The 26,805-nt window shown below is 28.9% G+C and overlaps 1 protein-coding gene across 16 annotated transcripts in view; it reads left to right on the top strand.

Annotated features, from left to right (window-relative positions):
- LOC132923974 (twitchin) overlaps positions 1 to 26,805 on the top strand; it is an 81,098-nt gene that overhangs the window by 33,739 nt on the left and 20,554 nt on the right. For 11 of the 16 annotated variants that reach the window (XM_060988008.1, XM_060988009.1, XM_060988007.1 and 8 more), the window contains 66 exons: positions 356 to 500; positions 1,248 to 1,532; positions 1,597 to 1,738; positions 1,808 to 1,932; positions 2,168 to 2,306; positions 2,366 to 2,580; positions 2,650 to 2,856; positions 3,181 to 3,321; positions 3,404 to 3,571; positions 3,640 to 3,764; positions 3,835 to 4,012; positions 4,075 to 4,222; positions 4,330 to 4,466; positions 4,536 to 4,699; positions 4,785 to 4,926; positions 4,984 to 5,286; positions 5,360 to 5,959; positions 6,027 to 6,156; positions 7,357 to 7,529; positions 7,598 to 7,725; positions 8,625 to 8,645; positions 9,168 to 9,321; positions 9,397 to 9,696; positions 9,777 to 9,943; positions 10,013 to 10,148; positions 10,307 to 10,588; positions 10,774 to 11,079; positions 11,314 to 11,418; positions 12,003 to 12,200; positions 12,264 to 12,388; positions 12,569 to 12,725; positions 12,897 to 13,196; positions 13,259 to 13,430; positions 13,496 to 13,623; positions 13,700 to 13,844; positions 13,971 to 14,107; positions 14,175 to 14,474; positions 14,532 to 14,667; positions 17,827 to 17,993; positions 18,071 to 18,352; positions 18,421 to 18,561; positions 18,633 to 18,791; positions 18,864 to 19,166; positions 19,234 to 19,515; positions 19,595 to 19,894; positions 19,981 to 20,116; positions 20,186 to 20,352; positions 20,450 to 20,582; positions 20,654 to 20,834; positions 20,899 to 21,043; positions 21,106 to 21,228; positions 21,294 to 21,670; positions 21,844 to 22,048; positions 22,187 to 22,492; positions 22,560 to 22,695; positions 23,582 to 23,748; positions 23,846 to 24,127; positions 24,195 to 24,378; positions 24,450 to 24,601; positions 24,673 to 24,772; positions 24,863 to 25,026; positions 25,305 to 25,586; positions 25,674 to 25,973; positions 26,032 to 26,213; positions 26,284 to 26,404; positions 26,473 to 26,751. In XM_060988008.1, the coding sequence (XP_060843991.1) occupies positions 356 to 500; positions 1,248 to 1,532; positions 1,597 to 1,738; positions 1,808 to 1,932; positions 2,168 to 2,306; positions 2,366 to 2,580; positions 2,650 to 2,856; positions 3,181 to 3,321; positions 3,404 to 3,571; positions 3,640 to 3,764; positions 3,835 to 4,012; positions 4,075 to 4,222; positions 4,330 to 4,466; positions 4,536 to 4,699; positions 4,785 to 4,926; positions 4,984 to 5,286; positions 5,360 to 5,959; positions 6,027 to 6,156; positions 7,357 to 7,529; positions 7,598 to 7,725; positions 8,625 to 8,645; positions 9,168 to 9,321; positions 9,397 to 9,696; positions 9,777 to 9,943; positions 10,013 to 10,148; positions 10,307 to 10,588; positions 10,774 to 11,079; positions 11,314 to 11,418; positions 12,003 to 12,200; positions 12,264 to 12,388; positions 12,569 to 12,725; positions 12,897 to 13,196; positions 13,259 to 13,430; positions 13,496 to 13,623; positions 13,700 to 13,844; positions 13,971 to 14,107; positions 14,175 to 14,474; positions 14,532 to 14,667; positions 17,827 to 17,993; positions 18,071 to 18,352; positions 18,421 to 18,561; positions 18,633 to 18,791; positions 18,864 to 19,166; positions 19,234 to 19,515; positions 19,595 to 19,894; positions 19,981 to 20,116; positions 20,186 to 20,352; positions 20,450 to 20,582; positions 20,654 to 20,834; positions 20,899 to 21,043; positions 21,106 to 21,228; positions 21,294 to 21,670; positions 21,844 to 22,048; positions 22,187 to 22,492; positions 22,560 to 22,695; positions 23,582 to 23,748; positions 23,846 to 24,127; positions 24,195 to 24,378; positions 24,450 to 24,601; positions 24,673 to 24,772; positions 24,863 to 25,026; positions 25,305 to 25,586; positions 25,674 to 25,973; positions 26,032 to 26,213; positions 26,284 to 26,404; positions 26,473 to 26,751 (12,820 nt within the window). The remainder of the gene's footprint in view (positions 1 to 355; positions 501 to 1,247; positions 1,533 to 1,596; positions 1,739 to 1,807; positions 1,933 to 2,167; positions 2,307 to 2,365; positions 2,581 to 2,649; positions 2,857 to 3,180; positions 3,322 to 3,403; positions 3,572 to 3,639; positions 3,765 to 3,834; positions 4,013 to 4,074; positions 4,223 to 4,329; positions 4,467 to 4,535; positions 4,700 to 4,784; positions 4,927 to 4,983; positions 5,287 to 5,359; positions 5,960 to 6,026; positions 6,157 to 7,356; positions 7,530 to 7,597; positions 7,726 to 8,624; positions 8,646 to 9,167; positions 9,322 to 9,396; positions 9,697 to 9,776; positions 9,944 to 10,012; positions 10,149 to 10,306; positions 10,589 to 10,773; positions 11,080 to 11,313; positions 11,419 to 12,002; positions 12,201 to 12,263; positions 12,389 to 12,568; positions 12,726 to 12,896; positions 13,197 to 13,258; positions 13,431 to 13,495; positions 13,624 to 13,699; positions 13,845 to 13,970; positions 14,108 to 14,174; positions 14,475 to 14,531; positions 14,668 to 17,826; positions 17,994 to 18,070; positions 18,353 to 18,420; positions 18,562 to 18,632; positions 18,792 to 18,863; positions 19,167 to 19,233; positions 19,516 to 19,594; positions 19,895 to 19,980; positions 20,117 to 20,185; positions 20,353 to 20,449; positions 20,583 to 20,653; positions 20,835 to 20,898; positions 21,044 to 21,105; positions 21,229 to 21,293; positions 21,671 to 21,843; positions 22,049 to 22,186; positions 22,493 to 22,559; positions 22,696 to 23,581; positions 23,749 to 23,845; positions 24,128 to 24,194; positions 24,379 to 24,449; positions 24,602 to 24,672; positions 24,773 to 24,862; positions 25,027 to 25,304; positions 25,587 to 25,673; positions 25,974 to 26,031; positions 26,214 to 26,283; positions 26,405 to 26,472; positions 26,752 to 26,805) is intronic. The other 5 variants (XM_060988002.1, XM_060988001.1, XM_060987997.1 and 2 more) reach the window with 1 other exon arrangement.

The following is a 26,805-nucleotide window of genomic DNA, read 5'->3' as shown; positions in this document are numbered from 1 at the left end:
ACGGAAAATTGATAGATAATAGATATTATATGTCGTCCTGTGAAATTCTGAGACCTATTGGAAGTATTTTTAAAATCTCATAAGTAAAAAATGATTTCTATTCATATAACTAAATTGTTATAAAACCAATGACAACAGCTTATGTTCAATCAAATATCTTAACCTATGTTGTTTCTTATTATTTAATTGACTTAATAAATTAGGTATACATGAATACATGATGAAATCTTCACTCATATAAATTACGCTATATTATGTGTGAGCAATAAATAAACATTTTTGTATTCTACTGGAGATATTAAAATGACTGTATAATGATAATAGTGGAGTTTTTATGAACATTTTTATTTACCAGGAATTATTTACCGGATCTAAGTACAAATTCAAAAGCGAAGGTGATGTGTATCAATTGATTATAATGGCACCAAAAGTAGAAGATACTGGAAAATATACAATTGAAATAGGAGGCGTTAGTTCAACAGCTTATCTTAATGTTGAAGGTATAAATGTTATGTTTTTTAATCATGAAAAAATCCATACACATATGTATTAAGTTTTAAATTTATTTTAATTTCTAAATAGTTATCAAATTGACTTTTTATTTCATAGAATTCTCACTTATTACGTATCTATTATGTCTGTTATACATACATAAGGGTGATTTTTTTTGTCATGAAACACTCATTATTTCAAAAAGTATTCATGTTTTTGAAAAAAATTTTTTACATAGTTTCAAGTTGTTAAAAAACAACCTTTTTATTAATAAATTATAGTTTTGAATATTTTTTATCATTATATTTTTTTTAAGTTTTTTACTTTTTTGAATGAAAACAAAGATTTTCAATTTTATACTCCAAAGCAGAAAAATTTTCTGAGTATTTTGATACATAAAAATAGAATTTAAGGCGAGTAGTTTATGAGTTATAACTTATAACTTATAAGTATTTAAAGTTTGATGCGCGGAGTGGAGTGGTACAGGGTTACCACGCAAAATGTTTGTCCACTACTCCGCTTGTCTAAATTTAAATACGTATAACTCATAAACTACTCGCACTAAATTCGATTTTTATATATCAAAATACTCAGAAAAATATTATGCTTTAGAATATGAAATTAAAACTATGTTGTCAATTAGCACCTATTTATGTACCCGTTAGACAAACAGATCCAAAATCATGTTTTGTTTTCTTAAATATTTATGTTTACACTATTTAAATAGTTAAAAATATTTATTATATTATTTATAGAACCAGCACCAGTTTATACGTTTTTGAGACCACTTGAATCTACCACGGATGGTTTTACAAAACACGAAACCAGCATGGAATGTACAGTTAGTAGTAGTATGGCTATTATTGGCTGGTATAAAGAAAAAACTAAATTAGCTGATGGTGATAAATACGGTATATCAAAAGATATGAGTGGAATTTGTCGGTTAACAATAAAAAATTGTGAGTTGAATGATAGTGGAAAATATTATTGTCGAATTGAAAAGCAAGATGAAAAAACATCATCAACTCTTAAAATAGTTGGTACGTAATAAAAAAAAATGTTCAACAATAATTTTAAAAATGTTATAATAATATTTATATTTAGAATATCCATATAAGTTCGTAAAAGTATTGAAACATCAACAAATGGTTGAAAAAGATACTGTAACATTAATATGCGAATTAGATGACGCGACAGGTGATGTTAAGTGGTCTAAAAATGGACAAGAGCTTAAAGCTGATAAGAGGTATAATCTGTTAATTGTATGTTATTTGTAATTTAATTTGATTGTTTATGTTTGTATGTACTATTTCAGAATTCGAATTGTAAAAGAAGGTAGGAAAAGAAAACTGATAATTAACGACGCTAAAGTTACTGATGGTGGTCTATTTTCTTGTACAACAAATGCTGATAAAACTGAAGCGGAACTAATAATAAAATGTGAGTAAATACCTATTTAGACTAAGTTAAATTACTTTGTTCAAGTTAATTATTTATTTTTAATTAAAAAGTGACTAATAAATGTGTTAAGAAAATTTTACATTTAAATGAAAAACATTGAATACTTCTAAATAATTGTTTCTATTTTGTATTTATATAAGTATTTTGAAATGTTTAATATAATATTTAATCTGATGAAAATTATTATTAATTTTCTTTTTCTTTTTTTTTTAAGATCTAAATAAATTTAACAAAAAACTTAAGGATACTGTTGGAATTGAAAGAGAAAAAGTTGTGTTGGAAGTAGAGTTACAGGATCAAACAGCTCCTACTGAATGGTTTTTCGATGATCAACCAATTACATCCTCAGAAAGGTATATATTAAAAATAAAAACTTAAAAAAAACAGTTTAATTCACAGTTAATATTTATAGAATTGAAATCAAAAATTTGGGTGGCGGTAAACATCAATTAATATTTAATAAATTGGAACTGAAAGACGCTGGTACAATTACTTGTAAATCAAATGAACTCACTTCTATTTGCCTATTGGAGGTAAAGAAAGGAGAAGAAAAGCCAGTAATTATGTTTGATGAGAATGTAGAAGGGCCTGTATCACGTCCAATCAGTTTTGAAGTTCCTTATAAAGGTAATGTAATTTTCAATATAATAATATAATATATAAATTGAATTAATATCAATTTTTTTTTGTTATTAGTGAATGGAACGCGACAATCAGTCATTGATGCAAAAATTTTGAAAGATGGCAAGCCATTAACTGCGAAAGATGTAGAGGCAATTGTTCACGATGATAAAATTATATTTAATATGAAAAAACCAGCGCACGCTCTTACTGGAAATTATCAAATTAAATTGAAAAATGACCAAGGAGAAGACATCAAGGATGTTCATATCAACATGCAAGGTAATTTTTTAATTTGATGTCATCCAAAAAAATAATATCAAAATATTAATAAATAAATGCTTAAAATACATATATAATATACATAAAATGTACCTATACATATCCAATATTTATAATCCACAAAATAATATAAACAGCTACAAATATATTGTATTCTATTAGATTTTATTTAAGGTTTACAATATACTTTTATATAATTTTAATCCTGTTATTTTTAAGTTATAAGAACTTGTCTCAAATAATAATCAAAATTGTATCCCTAAATTTTATAAATTACATTTTTTTCTTTGCGATACCTATAGATTTTTGTTAATGGGATTTCAGATGTTCCGACACCACCACAAAATTTGGAAGTATCTGATATTTTCAAAACCAGTTGTAAAATTAAATGGGAACCTTCGGAAGACAACGGAGGATCACCTATACTTCATTACATTATTGAAAGACAAGATTTAACCGTAAAAGGTATGTTTTATATTTTGTAAAATTAAGATAATTATTATGTTAATTTAATTTACTCGTCTTTTTTATTTGTTTCGGTTACAAGGTGGATGGCAGAATGTTGGAGAAGTAAAAGCAGATTCTCCTTTATTTTTGGATGTAACAGATTTAACTACAAAAAAAGAATATAAGTTCCGCGTAAAAGCTGTATCAAAAATTGGAGCGTCTGAACCTACACCTCTGGCCAAAACAGTTTTAGCAAAGGATCCATGGGGTATGATCACTAAACTTAAATCAAATATTCTGATTCCATGTAGGTATTTAATATTATTTGTAATTTAGACGAGCCCAGTAAACCAAATGATGTAGAAATAGTTGACTGGGATAAAGACCATGCTGATTTGAAATGGACCAAACCTGAAAATGACGGAGGAGCTCCGATTACAGGATATATTATTGAGTACAAAGTAATATTTTGAAATCTTAATTTATGTATAAATTAAATTTAAATGTACCTCATTGGTTTTAATTTTATAGGAAAAGTTCGGAAAAGATTGGGTAAAAGGTAAAATATTTGAAGGAGATATTACTTCGGCTACAATAGATGGTTTAAAAGAAGGAACCCAGTACGAATTCCGAGTACGAGCAATAAATAAAGCTGGTCCGGGTGAACCTAGTGAAGCAACAAAACCAATTATTGCCAAATCAAGATTCGGTAAACATTTTTAAACTATAAATTATGAATATATTATAAATAACTTAAATTAATTTTTACAGTTAAACCATGGATTATCGGAGATGATTTGAAAAATATAATTGTTAAAAAAGGACAAGTCATTAAATACGATATAAAATATGGAGGTGAACCAGAACCTGAGGTTATTTGGAAAATAAATGAAACTGAAATCCAACATGATGGTGATAGGTAAAAAATTAATTATTGTATTTTAAAAAAAATTCAAATTATTTTTAATAGCATAATTTATGTATAATAACATAAAAGCTATATAATATTATGTGTACATTTTTAAGAATCACTATTGATAAATATGAACGTAATACATTATTGACAATTCGAAGAGCTACAAGGATCGACAGTGGAAAATATACTTTAATACTAAAAAATAGTTCTGGAACTGCCGAAAAAGATGCTGAAGTGATTGTTCTAGGTAAAGCATTATAATTATTATATAGTAATAAATTTAGACGAATACAAAATAATTCTTTTTTTGTTTTAGACAAACCATTCAAACCTACTGGACCTTTAAAAGCTGAAGAAGTAAGAGCTGATCATATAACCGTGTCTTGGAAAAAACCACAAGATAATGGTGGTTCAGAAATAACTGGTTATATTGTAGAAAAAATGGACATGGACTCTGGTCGTTGGGTTGCGGCTGGCGAGGTAAAATAAAAATAAAAATATACATAAATATTTATATTTATTCTAATTCAAGTTATCATATTATTATCACTAATAACATTTTTAGACTGGTCCATCAAAAGAAGCGTTTACGCTTACTAATTTAACTCCAAAAAAGAAATATAAGATACGAGTTAAGGCTGTTAATAAAGAAGGAGAATCAGAACCGCTAGAGACAACTGAGGAAATTTTAGCTAAAAATCCATACGGTATAATACGTGTAATTTAATTTTAAGACAAATAATAACTGTATTTTTATGATGCAGATGAACCAGGTGAACCAGGAAAACCAGAAATCATTGATTATGACAATAAGAGTGTTACCTTAAAATGGAAAAAGCCAGAATCTGACGGCGGAAGACCAATAACACACTATATAGTCGAAATGAAAGATAAGTTTACATTGGATTGGACTGAAGTGACAAAAACACTCGATAATAGTCCTGAAGTTAAGGTAGAAGGTTTAAAAGAAAAAATGGTTTACGAGTTCCGAGTAAAAGCTGTGAATAAAGCTGGAGTGGGTGCTCCGAGTAAACCTACAAATTCACACGTTTGCAAGCACAGAAACTGTAAGTAGTGGTGTATTAATTGGTTATTAAAATTTGGATAATTCATATAGTTATTTATTTTGATTATTTTTAGTAAAACCAAGAATTGACAAAGAAGGTATGAAAAACATTACAGTCAAAGCAGGTAGAAATCAAAAGTGGGTTGTTGATGTGTCTGGAGAACCAGCGCCAACACTTACGTGGATATTGAAGAACCAAACAGTGGTTAATAATGACAGAATAAAAATCGAAAACGTCGATTATCAAACAACATTGACAATAACTGGCGCCATTCGTAAAGATACAGGCGTTTATACGCTAGTAGCTGAAAATACTTCTGGTAAAGATGAAGCGACTCTTGAGTTTACGGTTTTGGGTAAACCTGACTCACCAAAAGGGCCACTTGAAGTAACCGATATCACCAAAAAGACTTGTAAACTAAAATGGAAGAAACCGGAAGATGACGGTGGGTGTCCAATCACGGAATATGAAGTAGAAAAAATGGATGTAGCTACAGGAAAATGGGTGAGAGTATGTAAAGTGCCAGCTAAAGATAGTTCCAAAGAACCTGAAGTTGAAATATCTAACTTGGAACCGGGTAATGAGTATAAGTTCCGAGTGACAGCTGTAAATAAAGAAGGAGATTCTGAACCTCTCACAACGACCAAATCCATAATTGCCAAAAATCCATTTGGTAAGACATACAAAAAACGTCATGGTAGGTATTATATTATTTAATAAATGTTTAAATGTTTTCTTAGATGAACCATCAAAGCCTAATACTCCTGAAATTATTGATTACGACAACCAAAGTGTTACTTTGAAATGGACTGCTCCGGAAAAAGATGGTGGTGCTCCTATTGAAAAATATTTCATAGAAAAAAAAGACAGGTATTTATCTACTATTATAAATATTGTTGTAATCTATTATGTATGCTTCATTATTTAAGTAAAACATGCAAATGCTCAATTATTACTCAGTGTGTTCATTTTTTTAAATTTATGATGTTCAAATTTAAATAAGTTTTGCATCGTTTTGCAATAATCTATCATTATATATTTAAAAAAATAAAATAAAAGTTAAGTAATGATAAGCAGCATAATAAATAAAAAATAATCCTTCTAAATGACATATCTATAACCATATCCTTCAAAATATTCTAGATAGAATAAACAGCCAGACATTGTCTTTGGCTTGAAACATTTTATAATTTTATTTATTTTTATAACATTTATTTAAAAATATAACAACATTATAATTATGTAAAATAGTTAATAATTACACATTCATAACACATTATAATAAATTCTACACATTTTTCTTAAAATAAAGACCTAAACTAAGAAGTTTTATACCTTATTAAATTGTATAGCCTTAACAACTAGAAAATGAACAAAAACAATAAGCACTAAAAAAAAATAAAGCATGTATAGATTATAAATATTATTAATATAATACATAAATAAAATTTGCACATTTCTTCAGTCTTTTTTTAAATGGTAGTCTACTATAAATCCTGCGAATAACTGTTTTAAAATCATCAAACTTGACCTAAAATTTAAGATTGAAGAAAACTACAATGTCGGAAATAACATCATTTTTATTAAAATTCTATTGGTTTTAATCTTTTACTTTTTAAGCATAAAGATGAAAATATAAGTTTTAAAATGATTTTCGGTTTTTTTTTTTTTTAAATATGCTCGTAAAAAAATTGCTTAGAGTTTCAAATAATTTAAGAATGATTTTTTCTAGTAAATTGAATCTAATTGGTACCTATTAAAAATGGTATAAAAGTGAAAATCAAGTAGAACATTATTTTAAAAGTGTATGAAGTAAAAGAATTTTACAAAATTTAAAATTTCAAAAAATGTACTAAATATTATGTAGGTTAGAACTTAAATTACAATAACTAAGTCTTGTGTGCACTATAGTGACTTACGCGCGACTAGGTGACTTTTAAAATTTAATTTTGAGCCATTTTCAAATAATTGTTTATGATTTACACAACTTCAAAACATTAAACGTCAGTAAACGTCTTTATTGATGGTTTGCAAATTCATTAATCATTATAATATCTATTACCTAAATAGGTTCAGTCAAGAATGGGAGTTTGCTATTGAAGTCCCAGCTACTGAGTTAAAAGCCAAAGTACCAGAGTTAAAAGAAAAATCAGAACTCCAGTTCCGAATTACTGCTGTGAATAAAGCTGGACCGTCACCTGCATCGGAACCTACGAAAATTCATATTGTTAAACATAAATCATGTACGTTAAATTATACGCACGTATATTACATAACTGAGTCACCATATTCATTAATTAATTATTTTTAGTGAAACCAAGGATTGATCGTACCAATTTAAAAAGTATTGTAGTTAGAGGCGGAAAGACAGTAAAATATGATGTCAACATTAAAGGTGAACCAGCACCTACTGTCAAGTGGCAGCTTGTTAACAAAGAGGTTTGTATGATGATTATTCATTTAAAATATCTATTTATATTATAAATTAAATATTATTATCAAATTGCAAGTTTTATTAATAGTAATCCGTAGTTCAAAAATCCAAGAAAACCCAGAAAAAATATATTTTGTATCTGAGTAAATTATTTAAAACTGTGTACCTACCTAATAATTAGCACCTACCTATCCTATATTGTACTTATATTATTTTTACATACCTACATGATGATGTGGATATTAAATTATTACATAATTGATAAATAAATTTACTTAAGTATAATATACTAAACTATACTTGGTATATAAATTATAAATATCATATATAATTAATTATTCTATTCATTTTTTTTTAAATTATAAATTTAAAATGATTAAGTAAAAAAATGTTTTATAATTAAACAATTTCATGGGTATGTAACAATTAACATAGTAAAATGTAGTATTCTTTTACATTTTAATATTTTGACTAATTGAAAAATTTCAACTTTTCATTACTGTTTCTCACAATAAAAAGTAAAAATTAAATTAATATTTTCTAATTCATTAGAGGATTTGAGAGAATAATCATTCGTAAATTGTTCATTTCATTACAAAGATTTTCTGATATAAATATAATTTATATTATTCGTATAACTATTAAAGTTGTCTATCAGTATGAATTCCATACTTTTAATTTATTTCTATACTTGGAGAATCATTATAATATCACCCTTATTAGTTATTATATATGTATGGCGTATGCATAGTATAATTGTATACCTACCCATACAGCTTTAATTAAATAGTTTTTATTAGGTATTTTGTTACTAGAATTCAAGTTATTTAAATTTTATAATTTTATAATTTCTTTCTATTATGTCTTAAAAATAAACTTAAATTTTACAAATTTTACATTTCAGACTGATGAACTTATAAGAGATGTGAGTAAAATGAAAAACGATTACTACGTATATATTATGTAGAAATCGTTTAGTAGAATTGAGATTCATTGTAGTTATTATTGTAGTGATAGTTGCGATTTTCTTATTACACCAAAGTAGTTATTGTTATTCTAATATCACAACTGAGTAGACTATCATAAATTATAGAGGAATTTAAAGATATTATTTGATGATTTAGAGTTGTAGATTTGAATTTAATTTATAAACATGTTTAAGTATTATTGTGTTTTGTACAGTAGTTTTGATTGGCGTGCGTACATATTTATTTTAAATCACATTATATTTGTTTGTATACACATTAGATTATTGTAGTTTATAAATAGTTGCATTTATTAGATAAAAAGTTGCTAAGTAGAATTTGATTAATGATGCTTATTTCAGTATAATAATAAACACAGGTAATCTTTGATGAAGACCAGTCTATCCAGCACTAAACAAACTCATAATATTTAAAAAAAATTAATTTTAATATAACATATAACTATTATTTTCAAAAACTAGGTCATATCGGAAGGCAATGTTCAAATCGTAAATGTACCATACAACACAAAAATTACTTTGTCAGATACGGGACGTAAAGATTCCGGTTTGTATAAAATTATTGCTGAAAACGAATTTGGCAAGGACGAAGCTACTGTTGAAGTGACCGTTCTATGTATGTACAAACTCATTAAAAAATATTGTCTGAGTACGATATGTTAATCATCATTTATTTTATCGTTTACAATAGGTCCTCCAACAAGACCTCAAGGTCCTCTTAAAGTAAAAGACGTTACAAGCAGTGGGGCTAAAGTCAAATGGGACAAGCCAAAGGACGATGGTGGAAAACCTGTAACGGCATACGTGGTTGAAAAAATGGATGCTCAAACTGGACGCTGGATTCCAGTTGGTCGCACACAAGAGCCAGAAATGGATATTAAAGGTTTGCAAGAAGGTCATGAGTATACATTTAGGGTAAAAGCTTTAAACGAGGAAGGCGAATCTGATGCATTGGAAAGCGATGGTAGTATTGTTTCCAAGAATCCATATGGTAAGTAAAAGAAAAAGTCACAAAAAAAATAAAAATAATAATAATTAGACTAAATTATCAGAAATATATTTTTTATATAGAAAACCCCGGTAAACCTGGAACACCAAAAATTACTGACTGGGATGTCGATAAGGTAGACTTATCGTGGACAGAACCAAAACACGACGGTGGAGCACCAATAACTGGCTATATTATTGAGAAAAAAGAAAAACTTTCTACTGTGTGGGAAGAAATTTTGACTACAAAAGTGCGTAGAAAATAATAATTATAAATGTACATTTATCAAGACGATTTTTAATCATGATATTAATTTTAGACACCGGCTTGTCAAGCTACTGTAAAAAATCTCAAAGAAGGAAACCAGTATCAGTTTAGAGTACGTGCTGTAAATAAAGCAGGGCCTTCTGAACCAAGCGATGCAACTAAAATGCATACTGCTAAAGCTAAGAACTGTAAGTATTTTCTTATCAAATAATAAAAATATATCTTCATTTAAATAATATATGTATACGACATACGAAAACTGTTTACCAAACTAATCAGTTTTGGTATATAACATACTATTTGAGAGCTTATAATAACCATTAGTTTTTAATTATTATCATTACAGTAAAACCACTGATCAACCGTGAAAAATTACAAAAGGTTGTTGTAAGAGTAGGTCAAGTTGTGAAGTTTGACGTAGACGTACGTGGTGAACCTCCACCAACCATGACATGGTCCTTTGGTAGTAAACCATTGATAAATGGACGTTCAGTAAAAATTGAAAATGAAGATTATAATACAAAACTAAATTTATCTGAAAATACTAGAAAAAATACAGGAGTCTATAGTTTACGAGCAGAGAATGCTTCCGGTTTTGACGAAGCTACTGTAGAAGTCATTATTTTAGGTAATTTAGTTTTAAATATTTCTTATGATTATTTACTTAATTTAAACAAAAACTATTACACTTAAGTTTTGAATAAATAATAATAATAATAATATTGGTATTTTTTTATAACTACATATTATTATTATTATCAATCTATACATTTACAACTAATAATCAAAAATTGATCTTTTCGATTTTCTTAGATAAACCTGGACCTCCAGTTGGGCCACTTGAAGTCAATGACGTACATAAAGAAGGTTGTACACTACATTGGAATAAGCCAAAAGATGACGGTGGATTGCCCATTACTGGGTATTTAGTTGAAAAAATGGATACCACAACAGGAAAATGGGTACCTGCAGGATTCGTTGATCCAACAAAAACTGAACACAAAATAAACGGTCTAGAACCTAATAGAAAATATAACTTCAGAGTGAAAGCATTAAATGAGGAAGGAGAATCCGAACCATTAGAATCAGATGCTTCAATACTTGCTAAAAATCCTTATGGTAACTATTTTTTCTTAAGTTAACTAATCGTAATAACTATCAGTCATACATTTTGTGCAAAGGAAATTCAAAATAAGTCTATCACTCGGCAATTGATTCTTTTAAATGATCTTATAGCCAACCCATCTTTTCTTACAGTATATGTGACTAAAATAATTTTCCTAGATGCCTTAATTACCCGCAAAGTTATTGACACAAATCCACCTATTTATTAAAATCTTTTTTTTTTATCAGATACGCCTGGTGCTCCGGGATTACCAGAAGTTATTGACTATGATGAAAATATGGTAGAATTAAAATGGGATGCACCATTTAGGGATGGTGGAGCTCCAATAACAGGTTAGTGTTATGGTTGACATTATTATACGAAATATTAGTCTTATAAAGAATATTTTATTCTGTGTTAAGAATATGTATTTAAATATTCGATAATTGTTTAGAAAATATATTTAAAATACTCGTACAGATTCAAATACTTGAAAAAGTATTTGAATTCATTTAAAATAATATTCGTTTATTCCTTATAATTTTTATCAGTTTTGGAATAATTGAAAAATACAATTTATAGTTAATAAATCAACATATAAAATATACAAATAAGTATTCTATTGATAGTATAAAACCATTGATAAGAAGAATTTGTTTTTGACACGAGTTCAAATACAAAGTTAATATTTGGGTTTAAAAAAAGTATTTTATAATGTATGAAAAATACAAAAAAAAGTAAATATTTAAATACTTTTTTTTGGAAAGAACCTATTTAAAAAAGTATTTGAATAAAATAAGTAGAATTTTATTATTGGAATAACCTTGAGAGACGGGGGTAAATAAATGTAAAATTAATTGGTAAATGTAATGTAAACCTAATTGGTGATAAACATATAGAATATTGCTTCGTTATTGACCTAGTTATATTTTTTAAGGTTATATAATCGAAATGAAGAGCAAATATGATAGTTCATTCGTAAAAGCTGCTGAAGTTACGGGAAATGTTTGTAAAGGTAAAATTCCAAAACTAGAAAACGGACAACAATATCAATTTCGAGTACGTGCTGTTAATAAAGCCGGACCCGGCGAAGCTAGCGAAGAGTCTCTTCCTCATATTGTTAAAGCTAAATTCAGTAAGATAGATTAACATGTAAGTTTAATAACATACACTTAACATAAACCGTTTTATTTTTCAGTGAAACCGAGAATAGATAGAACAAACTTACAAAGTTTAGTCATGAAAGTTGGACATACGAAATTAATTGATGTGAACATAAGTGGAGAACCTGTACCTACTGTCACATGGATGTTTAAAGACGCTGTGAGATATTAATTTGTATATAATTTCTTATACTGTTTATATAAATTATAAATATATATATATACTTAAGTATATGAATATATAATTAATTATGTATAACTATTTTTTATAATAAACTTGTTAAATTTATAAATTAATTAAGATTCAGAAAATTAACTATTATAAACGCAACTATTTTAGGAACTAACTACAGGAAATTCACTGGAAATCAATAACATGGAGTACAATACAAAACTAATGATCATTAAGGCTTTGCGTGCCCATAGTGGTGTATATACAATTAAAGCTAAAAACTCAGTCGGCGAAGACACAGCTACTTTTGATATTACTATATTAGGTAAAAAATAAATTATACAAATAAACATCCCAGTTTATAACTTTATAAGCATTACAAATATTTCAGTAAAATATTAAAACATTTAATCAACGAATTAATTTAGAATGAAAATTCACATTTTTTTAATTCTTCTAAATAAATTATAAATTTTATCTTTAATTTATATTTTAGGAAAACCAACAAAGCCAGGTGGTCCACTTGAAGTAACTGATGTAACGAAAAATGGTTGTAAATTAAAATGGAACAAGCCAGAGGATGATGGTGGCACGCCAATAGAATATTATGAAATTGAAAAACTTGATCCATTAACAGGTCAATGGATACCATGTGGTAAATCTAGCGAGCCAGAAGCCAATATAACTGGTTTACAAGAAGGTAAACAATATAAATTCCGAGTCAGGGCAGTCAACAAAGAAGGAGAATCAGATGATCTAGAAGCTGATAAATTTATAGTAGCCAAAAATCCATTTGGTAAGATAATTTTTTAGTTTTGATTATAAAAAAAAAAGATATTTAAATTAAGTCATACATAGATGAACCAAGTAAACCTGGTAAGCCTAATCCAACAAATTGGGATAAATCATTTATTGACCTTGAATGGGAAGCCCCCGATTCCGATGGAGGTGCACCGATCGAAAGTTATATTGTTGAAATGAGAGATAAAGACGAGAGGAACTGGGTTAAAGCTCTTGTTCTTCCAAATAAGTATGTTTTATTTTTATTTTTTATTTTTTATCTTTTAAATAAAATAAAATAAAAATTTTTATTAGACGCTCTGGCCGAGTGACGGATGTTGTAGAAGGTCACGAATATGAATTCAGAGTAATCGCAGTTAATAAAGTCGGACCTAGTCAACCGAGTGATATTTCGAAATCCGTTGTGGCTAAACCACGATTTAGTACGTAAATCTATTAATTGTATAAAAAGCGGTAGAAATATGTAATGTATTTGCCTAATGGTATCTTGTTATTTAGTGGCACCTAAGATTGACCGAAAAAATTTGGGAAAGAAAGAAATTCGCAAAGGAAAATTCTTGAAATTTGAAGCAGATGTTGAAGGGGAACCTGCACCAACTATATTATGGACATTTAATGGACAGACTATATTATTTAATGACAGGTTAACAGTTAATCCTTTTAAAGTAGAATCTCCTTATATATGAATATTGCTTTGATACATAATTTTGTAAAAATTATTGAAATAAAATATTAAATTCTTTGATGTTAAATATTTATTTCAATTTAGATTAACCATAGAAAGTGAAGACTATAAAACTACATTTATACTGCAAAAAGCTAAACGTTCCGATACAGGAATTTATACAGTTACTGCAAAGAATGAGTCTGGAACTGATAAAGCAGAAGTTGAAATTGTTGTTCTCAGTTAGTTCAAAATATTAATAAATAACAAATTATTTAAATAATTAATTTTTATATTTTATAATTTTAGCTGCTCCCACCAAACCTAAAGGGCCACTGAAAGTGTCAGAAGTCACAGCAGATGGATGTGAACTAAAATGGCAAAAACCTGAAGATGATGGAGGTGTTCCGATAGATCATTATATTGTTGAACGTATGGATACTGAAATGGGTCGGTGGGTACCTGTTACCATTTCAAAACTCCCTGAAGCCGAAGTCACTGGCTTGCACGAGGGTAAAGAATATTTGTTCCGGGTGAAAGCAGTAAATGCAGAAGGAGAATCAGAACCCCTGGAAACTGATTTCGGAATTGTTGCAAAGAATCCATATAGTAAGTATTGCTACGATTTTCGTAGTTTTAATAATATTAATTTCTATGTGAAAATAGATGAACCTGACCGTCCCGGAAAACCATATGCTAAAGACTGGGATAAGAGCAGCGTACATTTGAAATGGACACCTCCAGCAAACGAAAATGGTGCTCCAGTTACATCATACATTATTGAAAAAAAAGATCAATACAGGTAAAATTAAAACTATTATTTAAAAAATGATTCTAAATTGTGTTTTTACTTCATTTTATAACTTAATTTATACAATAAAGGCTAAATTTTCAATTGCGTGATATAATAAATTAACTTAATAGTTTATATTATAATATATATTTTATAATACAAATTTGTAATCAGGCAATTTAGTGCAATGCCTAATTTCAGTGAAAAGTATAAAAAAAATATATTCCTTCACTAGCATTTGACATAATCACTAAAACAAAACACATTGGGTAATCAAAATCACAATTTAATTTTTTTTCAGTTTGTAATAAACAATGATTTAGCATACATCCTAAGTACAGTTCGTTTTTGACCGTGCAACACGTTTATTGTACCATATCTCGTTTTATTGTTTTCAATAGCAAAGAAACACGTCAAAAAAGCGAGTAATATGCATTTATACTTCAAAGATAATTAGGTAACCAACCCGCATAATCAATAGTCGACGACGTTAAAACCAACTCCCCAAGTGCGAAACATCACTATCTAAAATTCAATTAAAACCGCAACCATTTAACGTCATCTCAAGTAATGTCTCCAAAAAATTATTAGTACTATCAAAACTTTAGAAGTTATGGAGCATAAACAACTGCAATCCAAAAACCAACAATGTATTAAACATAAACATAAATTCCGAGAAATTATGTACACAAAAAATTTCGTTGAAGCAACAGAAAGTAATATCTCACCTAATCTAAATCTAACAATAATCTTTATGGTAATCGACAAATATATTACCTAATATTAATAAGTAAATTTGTCGTATCTATAATACTATTTGAGCATCTCATATCTCCAAAAATCATTTTTGTATCTTTCTTACTAACCAAAACATAGTTGACGAACTTGTTAAAAACTATCTTAGAACTCATAAAAATAAAAAAAAAGTTGATAAATCAGCCCAAAAGAGATGTTTGCGCATGTCACAAGATTTAGAAGGCAGATCGATATCAACCTTGAAAACTAATACAAACAACTTAGCACCCAGTCATTAAACAAGCAAAGAAACTTCATCTTATATTTTTTACAGATGACATAGGTATTGACATGTTTTTTGTATTAACAAAGTAGTCACATCCACTACATGAAAATATAATACTGAAAACTATTTAGAAACCACTAAAATTAATCCAAACACAATTCTCTTTAAACCACTACTTCTTACCGATACATTTTTGTATACGATAAACCCAAAAATAGCAGAAATATCGAAAAACCAAAACAACCTGAGGACTGAGAAATCGAGAAGACTGATTTCCTCCTCCCTATAATATAGCAATAACTGTATTGACCGATTCGAAAAATACCCAATAAATAGAGAAATATCCAAATAACAATAGATATTCATGGAATATATCAAAATTAACCTAGATATCTCCGTAACTACTACTGATTAATTTAAAGCAAATAAAAGCAAATAAAATCATACCAAATTCTTATAATACAAAAAACAAAATCGAAAATTACCCTTTTCATCTTCACTATATTACAATGAGGCGTTATACATATCTATTATTATTATGAAAAAACATTAAAATTCCCTCCTATAGTGCAAAATTAAAAGTCTAGGCCCTGAAGATATCCTATACATATATACAATATCATAATTTCGTTTGTACCCAACAAAACTTCTTTAATTAAATAACTTAATATGGTAATATAGAATCTTTCCCGACCAATGGCATAAAATAATCATCATTCCAATCCTTAAAACAAGAAAAACAAATTTCACATAGAAAACTATCGTCTTATTTCTCTTATAAGCACACTATACAAAAATAATTAATTCAAGAGTAATATACTTCCTAGAAATCTATAAAAGATTCAACAAAAAGCAACGAGGTTTTCGTAAAAAATCATTCTACACTCAATGCCCTATCCAATATTAACTCACATATATGTAACGAAACTAAAATAAATTAACATACAATCCTCTACTATCTTACACGTACTGAATTTAACCAATATTTATTATTATAGTGACTCTTAGTGCATTTATTGCTCTAGAAAATTCTTGCCCAAAAATGATACCATTAAAGCTACCTATTCGAGAATTATTATAATGCATACTAACAAATAAATTTAATTTTTTTGGGTCCCATCGCACATAAGTATAATTGGCAACAATTTAGCAAACAACGTAACAACGAAGCAACAATATCACCTGGTTTCGTAATAATTAATAAAACAACACTTTAAGAGGCACACAAAAAAAAAAATTAATAATATAACTACAATATATCGGCAACACATGTCGGAGGAGAAACGAACTCTAAACATACTCAGAGAAATAAAAACATAAATTACTCCATGGAAATTTAGACATGAAGAAGTAATCAAACAAAGACCCATTAGACGCTTTTTTTTAACACACATATACTAATAAGTTTCCAAAAAATAGCGTTAAACAATCAAACTATGCAATATGCCATTAAAAATCAAATGCATTATACTTAACGCCCCAAATTTTTCAGTTCTAGTCAAATTCTTGAAAACCCACTCCCTATGAAATAAGTACTTGGAAAATAAAACTCAGAAAATATATTCACGTTTTTCACGGACATGGGCCTATAAAAGCTACAAATATATAATTTATATTACTAGTCCCTTTCTAAGTATTCAACATAATGTATATCCATAAAAATCATTATGTAAAAACATCGTGCTCAGATGTTAAAACTTTATTAACTTAATAAAAAAAAAGTCCTAAATAATGAAGGAAAAAGTGTTTGTACATAAATATTATAATTCGACTATTGTTATAAAAGAGTACTGAAAATTATAAGTACTAAATTTCTCCTACTTTTAATATATTTTTATTATTTACAGTTGTATACTTTTGGCTCTAAATATCACTATTTTTTAATGACAATAGTCGCTTTAATAATAACTTAATTTTCTGCTTGAAGTACTAAACATTTAAATCGCTAGAAAAAATAATTAGGCATTGCATTTTTAAGTACAGATTATATGTAACTAATTTATAGAACACAATATTCAACTATGGTCAAATTAAACAAAACTTGTTGACCGTTATACATATTTTAACTTAAATACATTCATAATAATTAAACATAAACCAAACTTCAACTTAATATTTATAGTTAATTAACATAAAACTGTTTTTAGCTCTAAATGGCAAAAGGCTGTAGAGTTAATAGGAAACAAATGTGAAGGAAGAATTCCGGATCTTGCTGAAAATATGAAATACACTTTCCGTGTAATAGCAGTCAACAAAGGTGGATTTAGTAAACCGAGTGAACCCAGTGACCCAGTGATTACAAAAGATAGAAATGGTATTATATTAGTATAATACAAGATTTATTATCTGCAATTTACATTTATAATTAATATTTGTTTAACAATATTTTAGTTGCTCCAATAATTGACAGAAGCACGCTCAAGAATTTGACTTTAAAAGCAGGACAGCATGTAAAAATTGATGTAAAGATCAGTGGAGAACCACCACCAACAAAAATCTGGTATCATAACAAAGCACGTCTAGAGAGCAAAGAAAACTTTAATGTGGAATATGAAGATTATAGAACTAAAATTTCGATATCTGTGGCTGAAAGATCACACACTGGAGTATACATAATTAAAGCCGAAAACGACTCAGGCAAGGACGAAGCAACATTCGACATCACTGTACTAGGTATGGCAATAGTGTATCAAATATTAAACGTATGAATAAATGCATTAAGACTTTAATTTTAACTCTAGATAAACCTGGAAAACCTGAGGGACCAATTAAAATATCTGATATACACAAAGAAGGTGCTTCGTTAAAATGGAATCCACCAGAAGATGATGGAGGTGTTCCTTTGAGTCACTATTTAGTTGAAAAAATGGATACCGAAACAGGTAAATGAATAAACATACTACTTAATTTGTATAAACTGAAAAGTAATTATTTTTTTAATTTTGTGTTATAGGACGTTGGGTCCCAGCAGGAAGATGCAAAGAGCCAAATTTAACTGTATCTAACTTGATACCGGGTCAAGAATATACATTCCGTGTATCTGCTGTGAATTCTGAAGGAGAATCTGAACCACTTGTAGCTGATCATTCAATTATAGCTAAAAATCCATTTGGTATGATTATACAAAACAATTTAATAACAAAAAAAAAAATTAATTAATAATTGTACACTTTATGTTTTTTAGATGAACCAAGTGCAACAACTGCACCTAAGATTGTTGATTGGGATAAAGATTTTGTTGATTTAGAATGGGAACCTCCTATTAACGATGGAGGATCTCCAATCACAGGTTACGTAATTGAAAAACGAGAAAAGGGCACTTCACGGTGGATTAAAGCTGGAGAAATGAAAGAACCTGTGACTAAAGGTCGAGCTGAAGATTTGGAAGAAGGAATTGAATACGAATTTAGAATTCGAGCTGTAAACAAAGCTGGTCAAGGTGATCCAAGTCCACCGAGCCAATCTATAATTACAAAACCTAGAAAGCGTATGTATTTTTTATTTTATATCATAAAACACTAATGTTCAATTGTTTCATTTATTTGTTCATATAGTGGCACCAAAAATAGATCGTCGTAATCTCAAATCTATAACAATCCGAGAAGGTGAACCAATTTTATATGACGTTAAAGTATCAGGAGAACCAGCACCAGATGTAACTTGGTCTTTCAATAATGTTATTATTTCTACTAATAGCATGTATCAAATTGATAATGTACCATATAATAGCCGATTTTATCACTCGAATCCAATGCGTAGTGATACAGGAATTTATAAAATAATAGCTTCTAATAAATATGGTGAAGACGAGGAAGAAGTCGAAGTGACGGTTATTTGTAAGTAAAATATTTTAAAATTATTACTTATGATATAAAACAAATAAATATATTATATATATCTAATCTAATTCTATAGCTAAACCAAGTAAGCCGGAAGGACCATTGGAAGTCTCAGATATACACAAAGATGGATGTACATTGAAGTGGAAAAAACCAAAAGATGATGGTGGTGAACCATTGGAGGGATATTTGGTAGAAAAGTTCGATCCTGATAATGGAGTTTGGCTACCAGTAGGACGTACTAAAGATCCAGAGATGCAAGTTACTGGTTTAATACCAGGACATGAATACAGTTTCCGCGTTAAAGCTTTAAATAGTCAAGGCGAATCGGAACCGCTTGAAACATTATCTACTATTATCGCTAAAGATCCTTTCAGTAAGAATTAAAATTATATTCAAATAAAGTATAATCATAATTTGTATTATAATTATTGTAATATACAATTAATATTTTTAATCCAGCCAACCCCGAAGCACCTGGTGCGCCTGATATTAATGATTGGAGTCAAAATCATGCTGACTTAGTATGGAAAAAACCATTTAGTGATGGTGGTACGCCAATTACACATTATATCATCGAAAAGAAAGATAAATATAGGTAATTCATAGCCTTTATATTAATATTATTTAGAACATATATTTATGTATTTATTTAATTATACATTAGTGGAGTATGGGAAAGAGCTGGTGAAACGATTAATGAACAACCTCAAGGAGTTGTAAACGGTTTGGTTGAAGGTAACGAATATCAATTCCGCATCATTGCCGTAAACAAAGCTGGTCAAAGTGAGCCTAGTAGGCCATGTGCTAGTTTTATAGCCAAACCACGTTACTGTAAGTGCCTGCATATGTTTAATAATAAATACATTGTACATATAAAATCATTCATCTATTTAAATTAAAATAAACTATGTTAAATTTTTAATTTTAGTGGCCCCTCATATTGATAGACGTAACCTCATGGATGTAAAACTATCAGCTGGATCATCATTAAAATTAGATGCTGTGATTACGGGTGAACCAGCCCCTCATGTTGATTGGAGATGTGGTGCTATGCCATTAAAGTAAATTTTAAAAATATTAACTAATTAAATGAACCGTTATTGATAAGAATTTTATAATTTATATTTTGTAGGTCTGAACCTCATGTTAATATTGAAATCGTAGACTATTATACGAAATTAGTTATTAGACCTGTAGGCCGTAATAACAGTGGCCAATACACTGTTACTGCTGTAAATAGTTCTGGAAAAGATACTGCTGTTATTAATGTCACAGTTACAGACAAGCCAACGCCACCAGTCGGACCACTTCAAGTAAAAAATCAATAGACAAATTTTCGAATTGAAATGTTATATTTTAAATACAATCTTATTTAAGGTTTCTGATATACACAAAGATGGCTGTAAATTAAATTGGAAAAGACCAGAAGACGATGGAGGTATTCCTATTGAATATTATTTAGTAGAGAAGTTTGACACTCAAAAAGGCAGTTGGATACCATGTGGACGATCACCAGAAACCGGTTCGATTGGAATAAACATTAAAACATTAAAAACTGTGTTATTAAAATTGAACTTTTTACAGCTTTGGCAGTAACTGGTCTGACACCGGGTAAAGAATATAAATTCCGCGTTACAGCTGTAAATGCAGAAGGCGAATCTGATCCACTCCAAACTGAAGAATCAATTATCGCTAAAAATCCTTTTGGTAATACAGTTGTACACTTATTATATACAATTTTAAACATATTTTATCGAATATCTATTTTTTAGATGAGCCAGGTAAACCAGGTAACTTGGAAGTGACAGATTGGGATAAGAATTTCGTTGACTTAAAATGGATACCACCAAAAGAAGATGGCGGATCTCCCATAACAGGCTATTTAATTGAGGTTAAAGATAAATCAGGAACATGGGAAAAAGCATTGACAGTACCTGCTGATAAAACAACGGCAACAGTGCCAAACCTAGTTGAAGGTGAATCTTATGTATTCCAAGTAAAAGCAATAAATGCAGCTGGTCCAGGTGAAGCAAGTGATCCAACAAACACAATTGTAACTAAGCCACGTAATATGGCACCACATATTGATCGTACAAACTTGAATGACATCAAAATCAAAGCAGGACAAACCATTAGTTTTGACATAAAAGTAAGTTGTTTATTTATAAACATATTTTTCATGAAAAAAAATTATTGAAATGAAAATTTACTAATATACCTATAAATACAGTCTTATCTTTAAATCAAATTTGACAGATGGATATATCTATTTTTATTTTTATTTTTAATTAAACGCAATTACCACATATTAAAATGTCATAGGTAACAGGCGAGCCGGTACCAAAAACGAAATGGTTAAAGAATCATAAAGATATACGAGTAGGTGATGGTGTAAAGCAAACACATGTCGATTATAATACAAAACTAATTATTCGCATGGCAACAAGAGAAGATTCAGGATCATATATTATAACAGCTGAAAATATAAATGGCAAAGACACAGCGTACGCTGAAGTAATCGTTTTAGGTAAAAATTTGAACGATATTAAAACTGTTGTCTGAATGCACGTTATAACAATTTTTAAATTTGACTGGTTCATAATTATTCTAAATATAGAAAGTAAAATATAAAATTATATATAATGATAATGAGTTTTAATTATAGATAAACCAAGTGCACCAGAAGGACCGCTTAAAGTATCCGATGTACATGGTGAAGGATGCAAGTTAAGCTGGAAACCACCAGAAGACAATGGTGGTCAACCAATTGAAAATTACATTATAGAAAAATTAGACGAAGCTTTGGGTCGCTGGGTACCTGCTGGAGAAACTGATGGTCCAGTAACTGACTTTGAAGTTACCGACCTGATACCCGGACATAAATATAAATTTAGAGTAAAGGCAGTAAATAAGCAAGGAAAATCAGATCCATTAACAGCTAACCAAAGCATTGAAGCTAAAAATCCATTTGGTAAAATTTTGATTACTTAATTAAATGCAAGTAACCTTTAATACAACTAATTTTTTATTAATTTTAGATACTCCTAGTAGACCATCAAATCCTATTATCAAAGATTTTGACAGTGATTTTGTTGAACTTGGTTGGGATAAACCTAAGACCGACGGAGGATCACCAATAACTGGTTATATAATTGAAAAGAAAGATAAATTCAGGTAAAAAAAAATTTCCAAAAATCTTTTTGCAATGATATTTTTGATAATTTTAATAAAACATAAATAATTTACAAAAAGTAATCATAAATATAATTGTTATTCAATTATTTTACTTTCTAATATTACATAAGTACAATTCATGAAAGTTATTTTAATAATAATAATAAATAATAATATATATTTTAATAACAATCAATTTTATTTTTTTATTTATTGATTATAAACACATCGGTTATTTGGTCATTAGTTTATAAATAACTGTTTACCTAAGATATGTTTTAGATATGTTATATAATTCAATTTTTTTTAAAAAAATTAAGTATGTTATTAATATATGATTGAAAATCTGGTTGCAATGCTTCTCCTAATACATATAGAATTTGATGTTTGATTCTTAGATCTTTAAATTTTTGATATTCGATTAGAATTGTGGTACGGTGTAATCTAGTGCACACGTGAGATGGACATTTCTGGCTATAAGATGATTGTAAATTGTCTATGTATGCCCCATTTGTAGGTGAATTATAATTGTTTTTCTTTCCTATTTCGGTCAAATGGCACATGAAATTAAACATAAAAGTACTAAATTTAATTTTTTATGGATTACAAAAATATAAATGACCAAGTTTAATGATTTTTGGCTTATCTTGTTATATTTTTTCCCTTGATAAAAAAATCATCATTATTGTGATTTTATTTGAAAGTTAATAATACGAAATATTTTTACTAACTATTAAATAGGTAATAATAAATAATCACACTAAGTCACACTATTCATTATTTAGTTTTAATTGTAATAAATAATCTATACTCAATTATATATTAATACCTTACAATATACCAAACCTTATAAAAAAAAGTCAAATTTTGAGTATGTTTTTTACAGTCCAACGTGGGTTAAGGCTGCTGAAGTAACTGGCGATGTTAACAGCGGAATTGTTCCTGGTTTAACTGAAGGTAATCAGTACGAATTTAGGGTGCGTGCGGTAAACAAAGCTGGTCCTGGTGAAGCGAGTGAACCTACATTACCTCACGTTGCTAGACTCAAAAAGTGTAAGTTACATATGTGTGTGTTACAAAAATATCCATACGTTATTGTTCATAATTTGCATATAAAGTATTTTGTATTTATTGAACAAATATATTTCAGTGGCTCCTCATATCGATAGAAACACTCTATCGGACATTAAAGTGCGGGCCGGAAACATGTTTGAATTTGATGTTAAAGTATCTGGAGAACCTCCTCCAACTAAAGAATGGTCTCTTAGAGGAGATGTGCTCATAAAAACTGAGAACATCAATATAATAAATCAAGATCACTCGACAAAACTAAAAGTTATTGATGCAAAGCGTTCCGATGACGGAATTTACTATTTAGTAGCAAAAAATATTCACGGGATGGACAAGGCTGCAGTCAAAGTTACAGTTATAGGTACTTAATAATTTTTATATGATTTTTTTTATAATAATTATTAAATATATGTGTTGTAATGTTATAGATGTACCACAACCACCTGAGGGACCTCTACATCCAACCGATGTGACCAAAAGTTCATGTGTGTTAAAATGGAATCCACCCAAAGATGACGGTGGATCAGAAGTAACACACTACATAGTTGAAAAAATGGATGCTGATACATTAAGATGGGTTCCAGTTGGAGATGCTGCTGGCACAACAATGAGGTATACTATCATCCACAGTATTATATTACATTAATATAAAAACACATTTCTCTTAATTGCCTATTATTTAGGATTGATCATTTGATCGAAGGTCACAACTATAACTTCAGAGTTAAAGCTGTGAACAAAATCGGTGAGTCTTTGCCGTTAACTACATTTGATAGTATAACTGCCAAAGACCCGTACGGAAAGCCAGATAAACCAGGCACACCTCAAGCAACTGGTAAAACAAGAAATATTTTATTCATAATATTAATAAAATACTTTAATTTAAATTAATTTAATAACATTCAGATTGGGGAAGAAACTTTGTTGATCTTCAATGGACTCCACCAAAGAAAGATGGAGGATCTGAAATTTTATCTTACATTATCGAAAAACGAGAAAAATACGGGTAAATATAGTTTTACACGTATGCATTAAAAATTAATGTATTCATTTGTTTTGTTCATAAATATTTTAAATTAATTTTATTTGAATTTAGTCCTTGGGAGAAAGCTGCGACAGTAAATGGAAATAAAACCAAGGCCACTGTTCCGGATCTCACCGAAGGCCATGAATATGAATTCCGAGTTATTGCTGTTAATAAAGGTGGCCCTGGTGACCCCAGCGATTCATCTGAAGTAATAACATGTAAACCAAAATTCCGTAAGTTTTTTGTTCATTATTCAAAATAATTATACACAATATTCCTATATCCCTTGATTTAATACACATACTGCCTATGTTTATCATTTATCATTTTTTTTATAACTGGTCGTAAAAAATATTTGATAAAATATTTTTATAATATAAAGTAAAACGATTAATTACGTCTCAGGTCACACCTTTTAATTTTATTTTCACGGCGGATCATTGTATCAATATTTTTGAAATATTATTGTTATTTTCTTGATTATAGTCTTAATATTTTCTCTTGATTTTAGTTGAACCAGTAATAGATACTACATTTTTGCCTGATCTGATTGTACGTGCTGGTAATAAAATAAACTATACTGTTCCAATTGAGGCTGCTCCTAGACCAACAGTGAAATGGAGTGTTAATGAAGTGCCAATAGATAGTAGCTCTAGAGTGGATATACAAATTTATAACAGCCAAGTTATATTTGAAATACCATTTTCAGTACGGAATGACACTGGCCGTTACACACTAACATTAGAAAATAACATGGGCAAATGTTCAGCTTCTGCCCATGTTACTGTATTAGGTAATAAAAAATATTCAATTAACAAATAAAATTTATATTTATTTACGATTTTTTTAATAATCTAACAATGTGTATTTATTTTTGTAGATCGCCCATCGCCTCCCGAGGGTCCATTAGACGTTTCTAATATCAGAAAAGATGGATGCCGATTGACATGGAAAATACCTCTTGACGACGGTGGTGCTCCTATCTTACACTACATTATTGAAAAAATGGATATTTCCAGAGGAACGTGGTCCGATGCTGGAATGACAACATCATTATACCATGATATTATAAGATTAATTCACAAACGTGAATATTTGTTTAGAGTCAAAGCCGTAAATAGTATTGGCGAATCAGACGTTTTAGAAACTGATAAATCGATAATCGCTAGAAACGAATTTGGTATGATATACAAATGGTTGTCTATGATAATTTTTTTACGAAAAATGTATTGATATAGATGAACCGGATGCACCTGAGAAACCAGTGGTAACTGATTGGGATGAAAACTTTGTTGAGCTACAATGGGAACAACCAAAAACCGATGGTGGATCACCAGTCACTGAATTTTCAATACAAAAGAAAGAAAGAGGAAGCCCGTATTGGGTAAATGCCGTAACAGTTCCAGGCAAAGAAACAAAGGTAAGAAGTCATAAATTGAAGAAAAAATTGTATACAATAAGATTTTTTTAACGAAATTTCAAAATTTTAGGCAATCATTCCAGACTTAATCAAAGGACAAGAATACGAATTTAGAGTTATTGCTACTAATAAAGCTGGACCTAGTCCACCAAGTGATCCTTCAGACCCGATTGTTGTGAATAATAGATATTGTAAGACGCCATAAAATAGTTAAATATAAAAAAAAACATAAATCTTATAACTTTCTATATTCTTTTAGTGAAACCAAAAATAAAGACTCCATTAAAAGACATTTTCATAAGAGCTGGAACAGTTCTACACGTTGATATAGATTTTATTGGGGAACCACCTCCAGAAGTAACATGGACGGTAAATGGATCAGAACTTAAACCAGATAATAGAACTACAATAACTTCTATTGGATACCACACAATCATGAACAGAGTTAATTCAAAACGAGTAGACTCTGGAACGTATAATTTATTGCTCAAAAACAGTTCTGGAACTGACGAAGGATCGTTTAATGTTACCGTATTAGGTATGAAAATTATATTTTACTATAATTAATTGTAATAAGTTTATTAATTATAAT

Source organism: Rhopalosiphum padi, chromosome 3 (assembly GCF_020882245.1).
Source record: "Rhopalosiphum padi isolate XX-2018 chromosome 3, ASM2088224v1, whole genome shotgun sequence".
NCBI lineage: Eukaryota > Metazoa > Arthropoda > Insecta > Hemiptera > Aphididae > Rhopalosiphum > Rhopalosiphum padi.
The sequence above is the reverse complement of the archived record's forward strand: the minus strand, read 5'-3'. Positions and strand labels throughout refer to the sequence as shown.